This window comes from Alligator mississippiensis, chromosome 6 (genome assembly GCF_030867095.1).
Source record: "Alligator mississippiensis isolate rAllMis1 chromosome 6, rAllMis1, whole genome shotgun sequence".
Lineage (NCBI taxonomy): Eukaryota > Metazoa > Chordata > Crocodylia > Alligatoridae > Alligator > Alligator mississippiensis.
In genome coordinates, this window is record NC_081829.1 from 17,955,064 (window position 1) to 17,972,237 (window position 17,174).

Consider the following 17,174-nt stretch of genomic DNA (forward strand, 5'->3'; position numbering starts at 1 on the left):
CCAGTACTTACCTGTGGAGCTCAGCCTGGTTTTGTGGGGCCTGGTATTCGGGCAAGAAGGGAACCTACAGAAGCTAGACAGAGGGCAAATAAAGTTTCAGAAACAACCTGCTGAGACCTAGCGAATATGCAAATTCAAAGCAGATTAAAGTAGGAAGTAAAGCTTTTATATCAGCCAGAGCTGAGATCGAAGGGGGAATTTTCTCTACCCTCTTCTCAGCACCAACCAAAGAGATGGGAGCTCTTCTTCTGTTCACTGTATGCAGCAGTGCTGGCCCTTTAAGGCAAATTCTCAGCTCCAGTATTGCCATCAGTCTAGATACGCTGCAGAATAGGAGGCTTGCTTGGAGTTAAAATTACAGAGGATGCTGAGTAATATAGGGGCATAGCATGCTGGGAAGTGGCAGAAGGTATAAGTAACTCTTCCTTTGTTAGAGATTAAGAAGGAACTGGAGCTTTTCCATGGAAGAACCTGGGCAGGGGTTGGAGCCAGTTGATGACAGAGACAGCCTGGGAGAGATGTTTTGGACTCTGCTGTTGGTGTTTAGCTTCATTGGGTTTTTTAGAGTCCCTAGCAAGGGGCAAAAGGGAAGGGGTCTCAGACCAGGGCCTGCATAGGGCACTGCACTTTTATCAGCTTTACTGTTTCTTCCCCATGTTATCAGCTTGCGCTCTCAATAACCAGACAGACATGATCCTGAAAGGGATTGCTCCAACTTTCATTTTATTTTCTTTCCAAAGTGGAATTGCAGGAGGGGAAGGTGTGCAAGAGGGGGGTTGGTTTGTTGCAAAAGGGCCGGGGGGAAAGGGAAGGGGGAATTCTTTGGATGTACATTGGCAAAGGAATTCCTATCAGACTGGAAATGACTTATGCGCTAAAGCATGGCAGGCAGAACGCTCTGCCTTGGTGAACATGCTTGGGTTTTCATCCTTAAGGTCTACTTCAGAGATTGTTCCATGTATAAAACAAAAAAGTATATTTTATATATATATATATTTGTGTGTGTGTGTGTGTGTGTGTGTATGTATATGTGTGTGTGTGTGTATATATATATATATATATATATATATATATATATATAAAATATAAACACACACACAGTCTACATTCCCTACAACTCCCAGTCCCTAAGGGCTTCAAGTTGTAATGGCCATGCATATATTTGCAGTATAAAAATGTATGCTGACTGAGCCAGTGCCTTCCTTGCCGGGTGCAGGATTGGCCACATGATAAATAAGTGGGAAAGATGCCTTTATATGACATCAGACAGCTCTCACACATTTGTGTGGTCAACCAAGCACTGAGTGGCTGTGCTATTTTGCCTCAGTCCCCGGCTGCCTCCTGGAGCTGTACCATCTGGTTGCCTATGCTTTAAAGAGGAATTTTTGATCCAAGGGAAGGGAGTGAAGAACTGTGTCAGATCTTGGGGGTTAAATTGAAATGTGCTCAGTCCTGCTGCCCAGGAGTTAGGAAAACTGCATGTCATAGGTTTCTATGTTTCCAACTGGGTTTCCAATGGACAGTTTTGGTTGTTTTACCGGGGGGGGAAAGACGGTCAAAATTCACCATACGATAGTTAGACAAGTCTTCATATAGGTCTGTCTGCCTGTCTCTCTCCTGCATGACATACCCCATTTTTTAGGGCAAACGGTCTTCTTTTGTCAGGCTTAGGTCAAGTCCCCGATGGGCAGAGAGGGCAGTCCTTCATACAGGCCTGTCCACAGCATATTGGCAAGGGCTCAAGTTGGAAGCTGCCGTCTGCACTGCTGGGTAAGTGAAGTTAGCATGCTGCTTGGCCTTCAGCCTCAAGCTGGCCAGGCTGGAGTTGCATGTGTCCCTGTACATGTAGGGGCTGGCAGTAGAGGCATAAGGACAGGCACTGGATGAAACAGCAGAGTTGAGGCTTGGGCTGTTGAGGTTGTTGATGTTTCCCAAGTTGTTGAGGCTGGAGCCAGGTACTCCAGTCACTGCTGAGGGGACCATGGAGGAAGGCATGGTCATGGAGGCAATGGAACTGGGTGGGGAGAACATGGGCTGGGAGGAAAGGGGGCTGACATTCATGGAGTTGAAGAAGGGGAAGCTCTTGGCTGACAAGGGACTGGTGGCAAGCCCCTTGGTAGCCCAGTTGTTATATGAGTAGCTAGAATACATGTCATCATAAGGCTGCATCAGTCCATTGAACTGGGCTCCAAAACTGTTCTTGCAAAGTTCTGCCTGTTGGTTCCTTTCTCGTTTCCTCCATTTGGCTCTGCGGTTCTTAAACCAGACCTGCAAAGGAAGGAGAGAGGGGAAGGGGGTCACTGTGATTATTGGCAGGGAAACCTTCTTATTCATCCCTTATCCCTCCTTTACCGATCCAAGGACATTGGGAGGGGGATTGAGTGAAATGAATGAAGGGGTTGTAAATGGTAGTTGTTCAGTAGAATTAATTAAAGTAAAAGCTAATTCTATATCAGGGCAGGTTGCTTAGTGGTGTCCTGCTAGGTGGTGGAATGATCTTCCAATGAAAGTGGATAGGAGCCCCAAAACCAAACAACAGAGTCTGCAATATAGGGGATAATCTTGAAATGGACATTGTCATTGTGTAAGGTGCTTTCTATCTTTTGAGTCCCATCATGATTTACAGTGTAAATTTAGTCATGCACCTCTACAGTTTCTATACATACCCCACAGAGTGAATTCACCCCAAAGTAGTGAAAAATTCAGCAGGTTCCTTCAAAATGCCCCCTTCTGGGCTCTCAAGTTTTGTGCTGATTCTTTGACTGTAATAGAGATCTACTAGAACCAGCTGGAAATTTTCAGCGGAGATTCCCAGGAAGTCAGAAAACCTCAAACTCTGCTCTGGCGTGAACCACAATTTAATAGAAAGATTTTATTTGCAATCATGTCGCCCGCCTTGCTGTGCATTCCCCATCATATATCAAGTCTAGCAGTTGTTTACATGGGCAAAATATTATACAATTAATTAGCCTTTTTCCCCCCAAACTGGTCTAGTGATTGGAAACCAGAAGGAAAAGCTTTAACATGTGACTGGCTAGGTTTTGTAGGCTATGAGCAAGTGCTCTGAGGAGCAGTCTGAGGACTGTACAGGTTTGAGTATGGCTGCAAATCTGTTTTTGTCTTTTTTATCTAAAAAAATCATCTTGGTTTGTGGGCTTTTTGTTAACTTTGGCCTTCATCAGAAAAGGGTGAAAGATTATTAAATAAAGACTAAGATATAATAAACCTGAAGAATATAAAAGTTGATTTTAAAAACTATAAATGGAACCAGGTGAAAATAAAAAGGCTATATATTTTTTTCTTGGATTGATGATAATATCTTGGATTAGGAAGCCTGGAAATGTTGTTGTGTTTTAAATATGATTTGCTTAAGCAATAATGCAATTTACTTTTGGCATTTTCCTCAAGTTTGGATGGTGAAGCAACTGATCAGTTTCTAATGCATTTCTAATTAGTTTTCCTTCTGGGTTCTTATGCTTGGGGCCTGTGCTGTTGTTTGTTTGGATCTTTAAGAATTACAGCAACAATATTGCCTTGTCATGAGTGAGGGGAAGCTGCAGATTTCAGACTTGGGTAGAATCATAATAGGCTGAAGATTCAGTTTTAAAGGTAGGTTTCCTGCTCAAGGATTGCAGTAAACTCTACTTATTGGGTTACATCAACTAAGCTGTGAGGAGCTGTCAATCCTACCTTAGCCAGGGTTGGAAGCTACTTCACTTCTTTTTTCTTTCTGCACTTCCCTATAATCTCCTGCCCTGCAAAAATCTCTCCCTTTTGCAGTATGAGTGGACCTGAAGAGGGCTCAGTGGGTCCTAATTCAGGGGCTTAGGGATCTAGCTCAGGGATCATCATTTCTATCATCTTAGCGTATAGCACTGGCGTCCCCCCATGATCAGTGTAGATTGCTCTCTCTTCTACAGCTCCGCCTGCTGAATGCTCAGTGCTAATGAAATGTCTTTTTCTAGTCACAGTTGCTTACTCAGCACCTTCTCCCTGACCACTACCTCAGATTTCCCCTGTACCCGTCTGTCTCCTTCCTTCCTGCTCACCTGTAATCCATCATCTGCTCCTGTTCTCCCTACTCCAAGTCCTAATGTATCTTGCTTAATTCCCTCCCGTTGCCAGGATCTCCACATTTCCCTAACCCTCACAACATGACAAATCAGCTGCCCTTTCCCCTCAGAGCTTAGCTTCTGCCAAAACTAGAAATAAAGGGCAATGGCATCCATCTTTGCTGAGGCAGTCTCATTTTTCATCTCTAAAATTTAGAGGCTTGTCAGCCATCTTCTTAAGGCATGTATGACTTCACTCTTATTGACAGTCACAGCAACTGGGAGCCATTTTGGAGAAAGGTAAAACTTTTGTGAGGGGAAAAACAGTCACCAGAAATTCGTAAGAATTTCCTTTAAACAACCAAAATCTCCTGAGATTCAAAAATCATGAGCTAGCAATGAGCCCTTGTGTTCTGAGAACTAAATCCTGACAGGAAACAGAAACCTGCAGCCTGGACCAAAGTAAAATACTGAGAAAAAGAACTGAAAGGATTAAAAAGAAGGGGAGAGGATAGAATAGGGACAGGACAGAAACTGGCACTTGGGGAAATTGGGATACGGGCAGTGTAGAGAGACTCGGGCAGCGGTCAGCAAACTATAGACCACAGGCAAGATCCAGCCTGCAGAGCCATTTGATCGGTCCCACAGACATGGGGCTTTGGCAGTTGCTTTCCCATGTCATTGCACTGAAAAGTGGCAATGATGACTGGGTCCAAGCACCTGCCGATCTGCCTCTGACCTGAACTGGGTCATTCTGGTCTGTCACTTGAATGGTTGCTGACTACTGGTCTAGGGGATGAGATGAGGGAGAGATAAGGATGCTGTTAGCTTGTATTTATAGTAACATCCAGAAGGCACTCGCAAGACTGGAGTCCTGACCCTATATAATGAATTAATTCTGCTGCAAAGAACTTCCCATTTCAGTCAACATGATAAAGGAGGGGGCAAGGAAGGAAGGCACAGAGAAAGGCAGTGACTCGTCCAAGATCGCTCAACAGGCACGTGATAGCATAGGGAATAGACCTCTTGAATCCTAGGCGAACACCTCATCTGTTGGGCAAAGCTGTTGTGAGGCAGGGGAAGTTATGAGGCAATATGGAAGAGACTGGGAAGAGGCACGGGGAATTAGAGGTGAGGAGAGATGGCACAGAAGCGTAGACAGCGAGGATGGGGAAAGGGAGGGAGAAGATCACAGGGGCAATGGCAGCAGTCAAGGCACAGAGCGTTACACGTGTGAGAGGAAGGAACTCCATGAATTGTGTTATGGCACCGGGTTTCTTCCCCAAGGGCCCTGGACTCTGCGCAGCAGAGGAACCTCCCTCCCTCACTACTCCTCCCCCGGGAAATATGTTGGCATGGAGGAGGCGCAGCTTCCTGCTTGTGGGAGAAGACGCCCCATGTTTTTAGCCTTGGTGAGATCTCCCTCATGAAGTCCTGCAGAAGTGAGCAGTTGTTCCTGTGAACTGGTGACTGAGGCCTGCTGAGTGCTAGGAGCAGATTCTGGGGGTTTATCTCAGAATCTGGCAAAGCCTTTAGTGGGCTGGCGTGGGGCTGGCTGCAGAGCTGGGATCCAGTTTCAATCCAGTTCCCCAAGCTCTGGCTGTGTTGAGGGTGCGTGGAGTGGAAGATGAGGAGTGGCCATACCCGGACTCGTGCCTCAGTCAGATTGGTCCAGACTGCTATCTCCTCCCTGGTGCTCATGTCCGGGTAGCGGTTGCGCTGGAAGGTGGCTTCCAGTTCTTGGAGCTGCTGGCTGGTAAAGTGAGTCCTCTGCCTTCGCTGTTTCTTCTTCAAGGAGCCATCCTCAGGGTTGGAGTCATCAGTCTGGTTCTGCTGGGACTTCTCTGTGTCTGCAAAAAGCAAAAGGAGGAAATCTGTCATAGCTCTTCCAGGAGGCACCTCTCACCATTATGGTACAAGCACCTGCAGGCTTCTGGCCTCTGCATCCGATTCCCAGGACATCGGTGCATCTTAATGCCATATCACCATCTTCCCAGTCCCCATAATCTAGGTGCAGGCCCCTTGCCATGAAAAACGTGTAGTGAGCTTGCATTATTACCTGAGAGTCGCTATGCAGAACCTCTAGTGACGGCTCACCTAGGTTCATCTCCCCTGGCTCACCTGCTGCCTGGTGGCTAAGCTCTGTAATAGCACCTACCAAAGACCTACACTGGGTGAGCTGATCTGGTCTTTATTATGGAGTAAATTTACTAAGGGAGACAAATCCAGGAGAAATGCATGCCTAGGGATGGTGTTGGGCATTACACCCTGAGACTGAGTTTCTCTTCTCTCGCTGGCTCAGCCTTGCAGCCACACAATAAACCTCCACTTTGATGCACAGAAGCATCCAAAAACCCTCTTGTCCATGCCCAACATGCCCTGGTTTTGTAGCTCGTTTATAAATTGACACAAAACATTGCATAGACATTCTCCTTACTTTTGCTTCAATTTAAGTGTGGTTCATTACCGTTTGGTTTAAATCCGTTCCTAACAAACTTAAGTTAAACTGACATGTCAGGCTAAATAGGTTTTAAAATGCCTGCATCTTCTTGCACTGACCTAACTAAAATCCCACCTTTAGCTCAGCCACTGTAATTCTGCAGCTAGACAAACCAAAAGAAGTTGCACTTTAAAGGTACACAAAAGGCAGAAAAAATGGTTGAGAATAGAGTAAGTAAGGTAAGTTGCATGGTTCATTCCATTTCTGGAAAGCACTCAGATATTTGGATGATGGTTGTAGTTTAAGGGGCAGGAGAAAACAGAACTGGAGTTAAGTCCTTTAGTCTTCCAGGCTTTTACAATGCACGTAATGACCATTGGGACACAAAGATGACATTCACAATATAAAAATATTTTTCATTTATATGGTTAAACTATTTTCTTCACCATGACTTTGCATGCTACAGTTTCATTAGCAGGGATTTCTAGGGAATAGCAGCCAACAGAGAGAAGAGGGAAGCCACATAGTCAGAGATTACAAATAGTCTCCTTCTACAAGGAGAAGGAGCCATTCATGTGAGTAGCAAAGGTCACTCCATTAAGTCTTATTTGGATTCTTTAGGCACAGACATTTTTAAGAGGCAGTAAAGTGATAAAAGTGACATTCAACCCTTCTAAGCTTTTGTCATCATAAAGTATGGCCTGTTGTTCCCATGCCTATTTTTTTTCTCATCACTGGATCCCCTCCTTATGGTTCACGTCCTTTTCTTACCATCTTTCTTACTATGAAATGACCCTCTAGCAATTCTTTCGGTTGAACTGAACCCCAGTATTCACAGTCAAGTCTAGTAAGGAAGTCTGGTCAGAAACATGAGTTAAAATGTAATCTTCATAGACATCTTCCAGTGCACAAGCCTTAAACAACCATGCTGCTGTGGCTAGACTGCTACTGATACCCAAGTAAGCTAGTTTAAAGTTAACCCAGATCTCTCTCCACTATGCTGAAGTCACTTCAGTGACACTGATGTAGAGAAATCCAACAAAGATAAGATTCCAGCAGTCAGCCTCTGCCCTACATTGCAGTCAGTGCAACTGCATGCCTTGCGAAACAGGACAGAACAGGAATATCAAATCATCTCTATCAAGAGGTAACTTAAAATCAACCTTTGCATCATTTGTGGGAATTGTAACCGTTCCATGGGAGCAGCAGAACATGGGGAAGAAAAAAGCAACATACTGTACATTAAAAATCTTCTCCTGTGAGCAATGACAACACTTCATTCCTTCAGGGCAAAAGGAAGCTTCTTTCTTTTAAGGCGTCTTATTCTCTAATTGCTCACTAATGACCAGGGATCCTGGTTTTCTCCGATTTAAAAAAATTCCCTAATTTTCAGATTTAAAAAAGTAACCCCAAATCCACATTTTTCCATGATTAAAATGAAACAACACTCTGGGGAAAAACTAAAACGAAACACTATGGTGTTTCATTTTAATCATGGAAAAATGTAGATTTGGGGTTACTTTTTTTAATCTTAAAATTGGGGATTTTTTTTTAATCAGAGAAAACTAGGATCCCCACTAATGACTCTATAGGCAAATCTAGAATTTTGAAAAGGCAGATGGTGTGATGCATCATCACATATAAAACATCACATATTTTTCTCCAGTTAAAAATAAACTAGAAGCTTTACTAATATGCTAGGAGCCTCAGGCTGTATTATTCCGTTTAAAATGGAATAAAAATATAATTTCCTTGGAATGAGTTGAAAACAATTTGCAGGGCTGTGAAATTGGAGCTTCAAGGGCAGCTAAGGGACAGCAGAATTGCAGAACAAAGGATGGCCTGATTGGCGGGACATCAAGACCATTAAAAGGAGAGAGGGTTTTTAACACCTGTGGAATGAAGGGTTTAGAAGGCATCAGATGATTCTAATATAATTAAGGGCTTAGTCCGTCTGTCGGTAATGCTCTTGGAGCATTTTGGACAGGAGGCAGTGCAGCAGAGTGCCACCATGATGGCAGGGACAGAGTGGGGCCTGGCCCCTCACCCCAGCCCTGTTCCCCAGAAGCGGTGGCGGCGTGGGGTGGTAGGTGGCAGCACTCTGTCCCCGCCTGCCCTCCCCTCCCCCATCATTCCTGACAGGCAACTGGCTAGTACAGGGGTTTTCAACCTTTTTTAACAAGTGTACCCCTTCTGCCTCAAAGTTTCAGCTCGTGTACCCCTTTATATTTTTCTCTTGTTTTTAAGGCATGGGGCAGGGGTAGGTACTGCACAGCCGGGGCGGAGTGCGGGATGCAGCCACAAGAGCAGGTCATCCAGGGGGCACCGGGGGGGTGCAGCTCCGGTCACTGTACGCACCCTGCTGGAAGCCCAAAGAGCATGTGCCCCCCAGATCTGTGCACGGGGCAGAGGCAGCTGCTGCTGCAGGCTGGACTCTGCACCCCACTGTCCCAAGAGCTGCGCAATGCCATGTGCCTGTTGCCACCAGGTGGGCAGGGGACACACACACACACACACACACACACACACAAAGATGCAGACACAGACACCCCCTCCCTCCCCCCGGAGGTAAGTGTGTGTGGGGGAAGGGGCAGAGTGGGGCCAGATCAAGAAGGGAGGAGGGAAGTGTCTCTGTGACCACTCCCAGAAGCAGGGCCAGGGGGGCGATGGCAGTGGTGCCCATCTGCAGGCCACACGGATGACCAGATGTGGGGAGGGGGAGGCTCGCACACGGAGGCTGCCGCTGCCACCTCCACCATTGCCACCCCGCACCGCAGCCTTTGCCACACCCTACGCCGCTTTCTCACGGCCAGTCGCACACGCAGCTCCATGGGCTGGTGATAGGTCTCACCCCTGGCCAATCACAAGCTGCCTGTCACCAGCCCACGGAGCTGCACTTGTGACCGGCTGTGAGAAAGCGGCACGGCAGCAGTGGTGGCACAGGGTAGCGATGGTGGCAGTGTGGCTGCTGCATGCAAGCCCCCCACAAAACCAGCTGGCTAGGCAGTGCATGTGCAGCTCCACAGAGAGGCACTGCTGCCCTCGCCCCCCCAGCCCTGCTCCTTGGAGCAGGCACAGAGAGCGAGCTGAGGTGGTGGGTGGGGAGGCACTGCACTGTACTGCATGGAGCTGGCAGCACCCGATGCACCCCTCCCCCAGGTAAGAAGCAAAGTATGGGAACGCGCCAGGGGAGACATTGCTGTCGCTCCCTGGGGTACGCTCCATCCCTGCCCGCGTTACCCCCTATGGCCTTTCTAAGTACCCCTAGGGGTACACATACCCCTGGTTGACAATCCCATGGCTAGTAAAATATAATAAGCCATGAAGTCCAGTGACTCCCTCAGCACTGCCTGACTAGAAATGCTTCCACTACTGCTAGGCAGTTGGTTTGAAACTTTGGGACAATGAGGAATCAAAGTGGGGTGCAAGCGCACCACTGCACCCCCCTGGAGCCACCCCTGAACGGCTCCTTCCACCTTCCTTGGGAGCATCTGATTCTGCCAATGTCTTGGACAGGATTCTGGATTAGATGGAAGTGCCAGGTCATAGAACCACAGAAAAATGAGGCTGGAAGGGATCATGAAAGGTCACCTACTTCAACTGCCCTTCTCAAGGCAGAACTGTCCCTCTCCACATTAGGCATTAACTTTTGAATTTTAACCACAGGGTACGCAGCCCAGCCAACATCCCTGAATGAGTGAAAACCACACTTCTTTTGCTTCATAGCTGAACACATTAACCAGCTGTGCCACAGAGATCAGTGCTCATGTGTTCCTATCTTCTCCTTACTTCTTCTGGAACAGGAATTGTGCTTAAAGTGCTATACGTGTTGTTAATTGTCTTTGCAGGACCAGCTGAAAACTCTGAGATTGGAACCCCATTTTACTGGGCATTTCAAAGAGCCAGGTCAGATCTTTACTGTGAGGTTTTGCTGCTATGGCTTTGTCAGGTAAGACAGGGTTTGGCAATGTTTTTGGGACAAGTGCCAAAAACACCCCAACCGCAACTTGTAAGATGTTGGTGTGTCAGGGGCAAACCATAGGGAAGCCACGGGGGGCCTGATCCTTGTTATGGTAGCACAGCCCTGGTCCCTTCCCCACTATCCGCCCCAAGCCACACATGCACTTGTCACCAGCAATGAGCTGGGATGGGACTCCACAGACCTCTGTGCAGCACGCCACAGCTGGCCCAGAGTCTGGGCCAGGCCCCTGATACCTGCCATGGAGCCTGTGTTGTGGCAGTGGAGCCCCGGCCCCTTCCCTGCTGTCTGCCCTGAGGCACGAATGCTAAGCAAAATGCTATCACATGCCATGCTCTGGTTGTCAACCCCTGAGCTAGGACCATGAAAAATTTCAAACCCTTTAGACCACAGTGATAGCAAAAACCATGGTGTACATGTAACTGTGCCAATCAAGTGCTTTCATTGGCTTAGTTTCTAGTAGAGTTGTAGCTGTGATGGGTAACGTTATGTCAGTGAGACAGCACAGCAGCCCTACCAGCATAAAAACTTCTCTTGGTATACACAGCATCTCCACTAGAGGGCTCCACTGTCCCTGTAAAACCCCCAGGTACAGCAGCAGAGGCTCTGAAAATGTATACCAGTCTTAAGCGAGTCTCCATCCCTGTCAGCTTCTGCCTTTACCAAGGGACCCTCAAACCCTTTTCTGTGGTATCATTTAATTATGAATATTCTCCAGTGCCTCCTGTACACTACTGCTGGGAACACTGCCCTCCCCCCTCCCCCCCTTAAGTGTATACAAGGGGAGCAATGCAGGAAAATGTCATGTTAGTGACAAAACAGCCTTTGTCAAGATGAGTGATATTTTCCAGATTGGAAACCATTGCCCAGGGACAGGGGAGAGCAGAAGCTCTGTTTGGGTTTCAATGAGAGGGGACTGTTTTGTATGGGTACAGAATATTACCATAAGTGAAACAAGCATGTAGGAAGAGAGAGGTGTTTACTGTCATATCTGTTTCTGGGCAGTCCTCTAACCCAGGGATCAGCAACCTACAGCTGCAGATCAGATCTGAACTGCAAAGTGATTGGATCCAGCCTGTAGTCTGAGCCAGCCCACAGCAAGCAGGTCATCCTGGAGCATCCCCCTTCTCTACCTTGCACTATGTCACTGACCCTCTGCAGTGCACCTCTCTGCAGCCCTTCCTGCTACTGCCTCTTGCCCTCTACTGTAGGCTCTTCTTACTGCCACTGCTGAATTTGCCCCTGTTTACTGCTGTTAGGGACAGGAATCAGTGGTGCACATCAGAGGCACTGGTGCATGACAGATATGGCAGTAGGTGCATTGGAGACTGTGGAGGGGATCAACAGCTGGGTCACAAGTAGTGGCCCACTATAAACGGTTGCTGACCTTTGTGTTAGTCTTCTAAGCTAGTATACTTGTTAGCGTATGAACTCTGTGCTGTGAAGAAATGCCAGGTTGCTCCCAGCCCCCTCAAACAGAACCAGCCCATAAAGTGGTAACATAATTTCCTGTATGCTGCCTCAACTGCTTCTAAGGATGGGAGATTAGTTCCGTCTCCATGGTCATGTAACCCAAGGCTCCTTTGCAGATGGGGACATATTCATAGACATGGAGAGCTGATCATTAAGTACTATGAGGCTTCCACAGACAGCCCTAAACAGGTGTCTGCTCACAGCAACCTAGTAGAGACCAGTGATACAGCAAAGTCTCCATATTCTGTCATCAAACTGGGACTCATTTTTTTCATTTGCTGCTGGTACTTAGGAGACTGGAAACCTGGAGGGGGTGTCTTAAGAAATGAAAATATACAACTGAACAAACAAGAAATTGCTCTAGTCTGCTGACCTATAAACTTTTATATGGGGGGACATCAATTCATTAGGGTTCTTGGAAGCAGGTTGGTTTTTCTGTCTTCATCCCATCCTAAACCCTGTACGGGGTCTATCTTGTCTCCCATGGTATAAGATAGCAGAAGGGGGATCACCGCATAATCAGTTTCCTTCTTAGTGAACTGGAACATGCTAAAATGTAGGCAAAGCTAACAGTGGCCCATATGCCCTGTTTCCAAAGGTTCCTCACTTTCTAAGTTAAGGGGTTTGAACAAGGAAGACCAGCTCTGTTACTGAGAAAAGCAAGGAAGCACATGCCATTGAATCCTGTCTTTCCTAGTGTCAAGCAGCCCAAGATGTAGTTACACTACAGCATGTTTCCTCTTCCACCCATCCACCAACTGAACCCTCAAATTTGCCTGCCTAGCTCTCACTAAGAGGAGGGCCGTGTACCACTGTAACTGGGAGTCAGAATCAGCCCTGTATGTAAGTAGGGCCAGCTAATGGTCACTGTTCAAAGGACAATTTTATTTCTAGATTACTGTTTAAAAAAGAACTGGAGATACTTGTGTGTGTGTGTGTGTGGATAAGCCTCTACTAATAATCTGTAAGAGGATGGGAAATATTTTACATGCTTTCCTCCCCCTACCCCCACTCAATAAAACTACTGTGGTTTTAGCAGAAATTAGCTGCTCAGAGCTAAGAAAAAAAACTCAGTCGCTTAATTAGAAGCATATGCAGAGATGCAGGGACTTCACTTCTGTTTGAGGATCCTTCACTATTAATACTTCCAGCCCAAAGCAGGGATAGAATCCACTCTGTTTAGTGATTTGCCCAGCACAGGGGAACTTAATTGAATAATTATGCCAATTTTAGCTATACTAGCATAATTCCTTGTGGGCACATATTACACATTAAGTACCAATTGGGAATTTTAGCTGTATAGTTATACTAGTAAACTTCCTCATGAAAACATGAGGAAACAGCACTGGTCCTATGAATAGACTCTGGTCACACCTGCATTAGCAGGTAGCTGTAGCTTAGATGTGAGTGCTCTAATTTGTAGAGGTAATAAGCACCTGCAACTCCTACTGAACAAGTCCTGCAGAAAGAAAGCATGTGGTCATGTCATTAAGGACCACACTGTGTTTTACATGGTTACAAGGGGGATGAAATTAGGGTCACACGGGTAACTGCCATTCTGGCATTTGCTAACTCTAAACCCTTGATTCTGCAGCCTTATATTTTCTCCATTATGTTTTCAATTTCTACATTTTATAAACTTAAAAAAGCATGTTGCCCTCCCATCTAGAAAATCATCATCAGAGCTGGTATCTACAGGGCATTAGCAAAGAACCTCTGCCTGTTGAGCTGTCAGGGTAAGTGACAGAAAAGAACATTTTCCCTTCATGCATGGATCTGCCACTAGTGGGTGGTGAAGATACGTTTTACCAATGGGTTTCTCCTATACGTATTTGTTAGGCAGCAAAGGAAGAGTGGGACTCAGGAATAATGGGTTCAGTTCCAGATGCTGCAGAAAAGGGTGATGTAGAGGCGTCACACCATACTCCTCAACTCTACTGTTCTTCACTCCTAGTAGAATAACTTCTTCCTCCTTCAGAGATATCAGCAGGAGAATGTCTCTGCTTTCAGTTCAGGTACTTTCCCTGCAATTGTTTAAGCAGTGACAAAGTCCTTAATCTCTTGAAGGTGTAGGTTGGGGCATGTTTGGTCATCCTGCTGGGATGGCATGTACACAGTGCAGTCACATGTAGGAACTGAGAGAGGTTGGAGTGTGCCCAGTACAGATGCACTATATTGATAATTTAGCTGTTAAACCCTTACAGCTCTGAGCACACACATTTCCTATTTTAGAGGCTTATAATTAGACCAGTTTGAGACAGGTTTTCTACCCAGATGACACGAGCACATCTCTGACACCAGTGCTACTCCCTGCGAAACTCTGCATCCTTGTTTGCTAGGGCTTTTCCATCACACAGCTGAGAGACTGCTTGATGAGAGCACAACTTTTCCTTGCAACTTTGTTCTTGGAAGTAGCTAAATTTGAAAGGTTAATCCTGGAGCAGACATTTAACATGGAAATTTCAGCCTGAACAAATTAAATGAGGCAAAATTAAAACAGATTAATAGCTACAGGTTGTACTGCCACCTGTGCTAGCTATAATTATATTTACAGCTTGGTGATTCAGGGGGTGTCCCCTTCAGCTCCCTTTTGTAATGCAGTGGTGCATCCACAGTACAGTCTTTTCTGAGCAAAGACATTGAAAGCTTGACATGAGCTTACCTATCTCCTAAACTGCCTTTTACAAGGCTACAAGTTACATTTTCTCTTGCTTTCAGGTAACCAGCTATCCTTTCTATCATAAAGGAAACATGGGATTTAATTAATAGCTTCCATCCAACCCCTAATCAAATGCTAGTTACAGCTTGCTGCTGCCCAGGAAATTGAAGCACAAGGATAAAATTCCATTTCAGAGGCAGGGAAACCAAGGCACAGAGAGAAAGAAGCCTGCCTGAAGTCAAAGCAAATCAGTGACCAAGTCCTGAAGAGAACCCAGAATTTGGAGTCCACTGCTTTAACTAGTAGACCCTAGACAAAATGGCTAACCTAGAACGAACATTCACCTGTCTTCAAGGACAAAGGGCACATTTCCTTGGGGAGAAGTTGCTAAGGATTTTTTCAGCTGAAATTGAATGGAACTAGGCAAGATATAGGGAGGGAACAGACAACTTGCAGCAGTGGAAGTGAAGAGATGACAACCCAGGTATGAGGATAAACAGATATAAGCAACTGGAAGCAGAGTAATTTAAATAAGGGGGTGGGGAGGGGAATGACAGTCTGTAGCTTTCTGACTTCCTGTTAGCTAAATTTCATAGAATTGCTCTGTGCATTATATTAGTGATGACAACCTAAATATATAAAAAAAGGTTGACACACAAGTAGAAGGGAGTATAGACTCTTGGACTGTTTTCAACCATAATAAATGCCTTTCACCCCAAGAGCCTCTGGACCCAATATAAATAACTTCCCTTTTACCAGGGATTCAAGAATCCTTTGAAGTGGAATATATTTAAGAAAACTGAGAGAGCTTAAAGGACTGGGGTAGTGAATTATATAAGGAGGTATGGGCTGAAAAAATAAACCAGGTGCTAATGACAATTTATTGAACCTGGATTGAGCATCAGGGATAAGGAAAAGCAGCATCTTCATAGGATAATGGGAAAACTACAAGTTAGTGAACTTGAGCAGATGGAAGGAGTGAGGTTTTTCTCCCTCAACAACATCTGCACTTAACTTTGGGACTTAGCTATAAGGTTCACTTGGCTTATATCTTGTCCTCTCCCCTACCTTTTCTGTCCAATGCCTAAGAAGCTTTACTTAATTTGAGCTAATTGTACAGGTGCAGCTCAAATAGGAATGATCACCCTTAAGAGCTAAATGGGGGTGGGGAGAAAAAAGTGTTAAAATCTGAAGTTTTCTCCAGGGAACTGGCCAGCTGTGGGTCTTGGGAGAACATTTAGACCCTCTACATCCCAATAACTAGAGGGGAGGTACCTGGGGATGGGGGAGGAATGTTTTGGGAGCAAGCATAAGAGTTTTAGCACCTTTTTTTTTTTTCTTTCTTCCCCCGGAAAAGGTGAGATCGGGATGATCCTGTCTCCAGCAAACAGTTTGCTTGATGATGCCCTGAGATCTCTTTGTTTGACTGTTATTAAGACAAACCTGTGGGTCCCAGGCCTCTTGTAGACTGCCGATCTATTAACCCCTCCCCTTCCCCAAGTGCTCCGGGGCCGGCTCGGCGGCAGGGACCCGGCCCTTCCCCGTGCCTGGCGGAGGGGCCGGACTCGCGAGGAGCCGCAGCCCGGCCTCGGGCGCCGCTGGGGGATGCGCGGCGCGGGCGCCCGGGCTCGGAGGGGAGCGGAGTGGCTTCGGGGGCAGCTGGCCCAGCCCCGCGGAGCGGCCCGTCCTCCCGGCCCGTCGGGAACCAGCCCTGGCCCGTGCCCCCGCGACTGTCCCGGGGCCGGGCCCGCAGCCAGGGCAGGACCCCGCGGCCCCAGGTCCCGCCGGGCCGGGGCAGCCCTAGACGCTGACGCGCCCGACGGCGCGGGGATCCCCAGCGCCTCCTGCTTGAGAAGGGAGAGCCCGACCGGGCGGGGGTCTCCTGCATGACCCCGGGCAAAGCCCCCAGCGGGAATGAAAGCACAAAACAAAGGAGGTGGTGGGGGGCGGATCGAGTCCAGGACACGGGTGGGCTCCAGCATCTGAGCAGAGCCCCACCAGGCTCTTCCACCTCCACTATAAAAAGCAAACGGTGAAGGTGGCAGGGCTCGGGTGGGGTCTGGGGAAGCAGCAGTAATGGGAGCACCCTCCACTACAAATAGCCCGACACAGGCTGTGCTGGGCACTCCATGCCTACAGGCACTGGGGGCATCTGCAAGGGGTCTGGGCTCACTAGGAACCTCCCAGGGAGGGGTCTCTGGCACAGGCCTGCCTCTGGCTTAAACTACCTCAGCTGGTCATTCAGCCCAGGTAGCCTTTGGTGGGAGGACTCCCCCAGCAAGTCCCAGGCACAAGCAAAGTTGGAATCCATGTTTCCTGCCTCTCCTAGTTCCTGGACACAGGTGCCTCTGAGGGCTGGATCCTGCCCTCAACAAAGTCAAGAGCCAGATCTCTATTAACTGAATCAGGAGGGAGCCTGGAGTGAGAGAGAAATCAATACCCTAGCCAGGATGTATTATACCTTCTGCAGGTCAACATGGTGCTAGAGGAAAGGCCAAGGACAGCTACGCAGCACACTAATCAGAAAGTGGCTGAATGCAGCTGCTCCTCCCTGCACTCTTTGTAGGACCA

The 17,174-nt window shown here is 47.1% G+C and overlaps 1 protein-coding gene across 1 annotated transcript in view; it reads right to left on the reverse strand.

Moving 5' to 3' along the window:
• Positions 1-218: 218 nt before the first annotated feature.
• Positions 219-17,174, reverse strand: part of PITX3 (paired like homeodomain 3) — a 34,013-nt gene continuing 17,057 nt past the window's right edge. Inside the window, exons 3-4 of the mRNA XM_014605053.3 lie at positions 5,697-5,902; positions 219-2,268 (exon numbers count right to left, since the gene is read on the reverse strand). Coding sequence (XP_014460539.1) covers positions 1,705-2,268; positions 5,697-5,902 — 770 coding nt within the window. The 3' untranslated portion in view covers positions 219-1,704. The remainder of the gene's footprint in view (positions 2,269-5,696; positions 5,903-17,174) is intronic.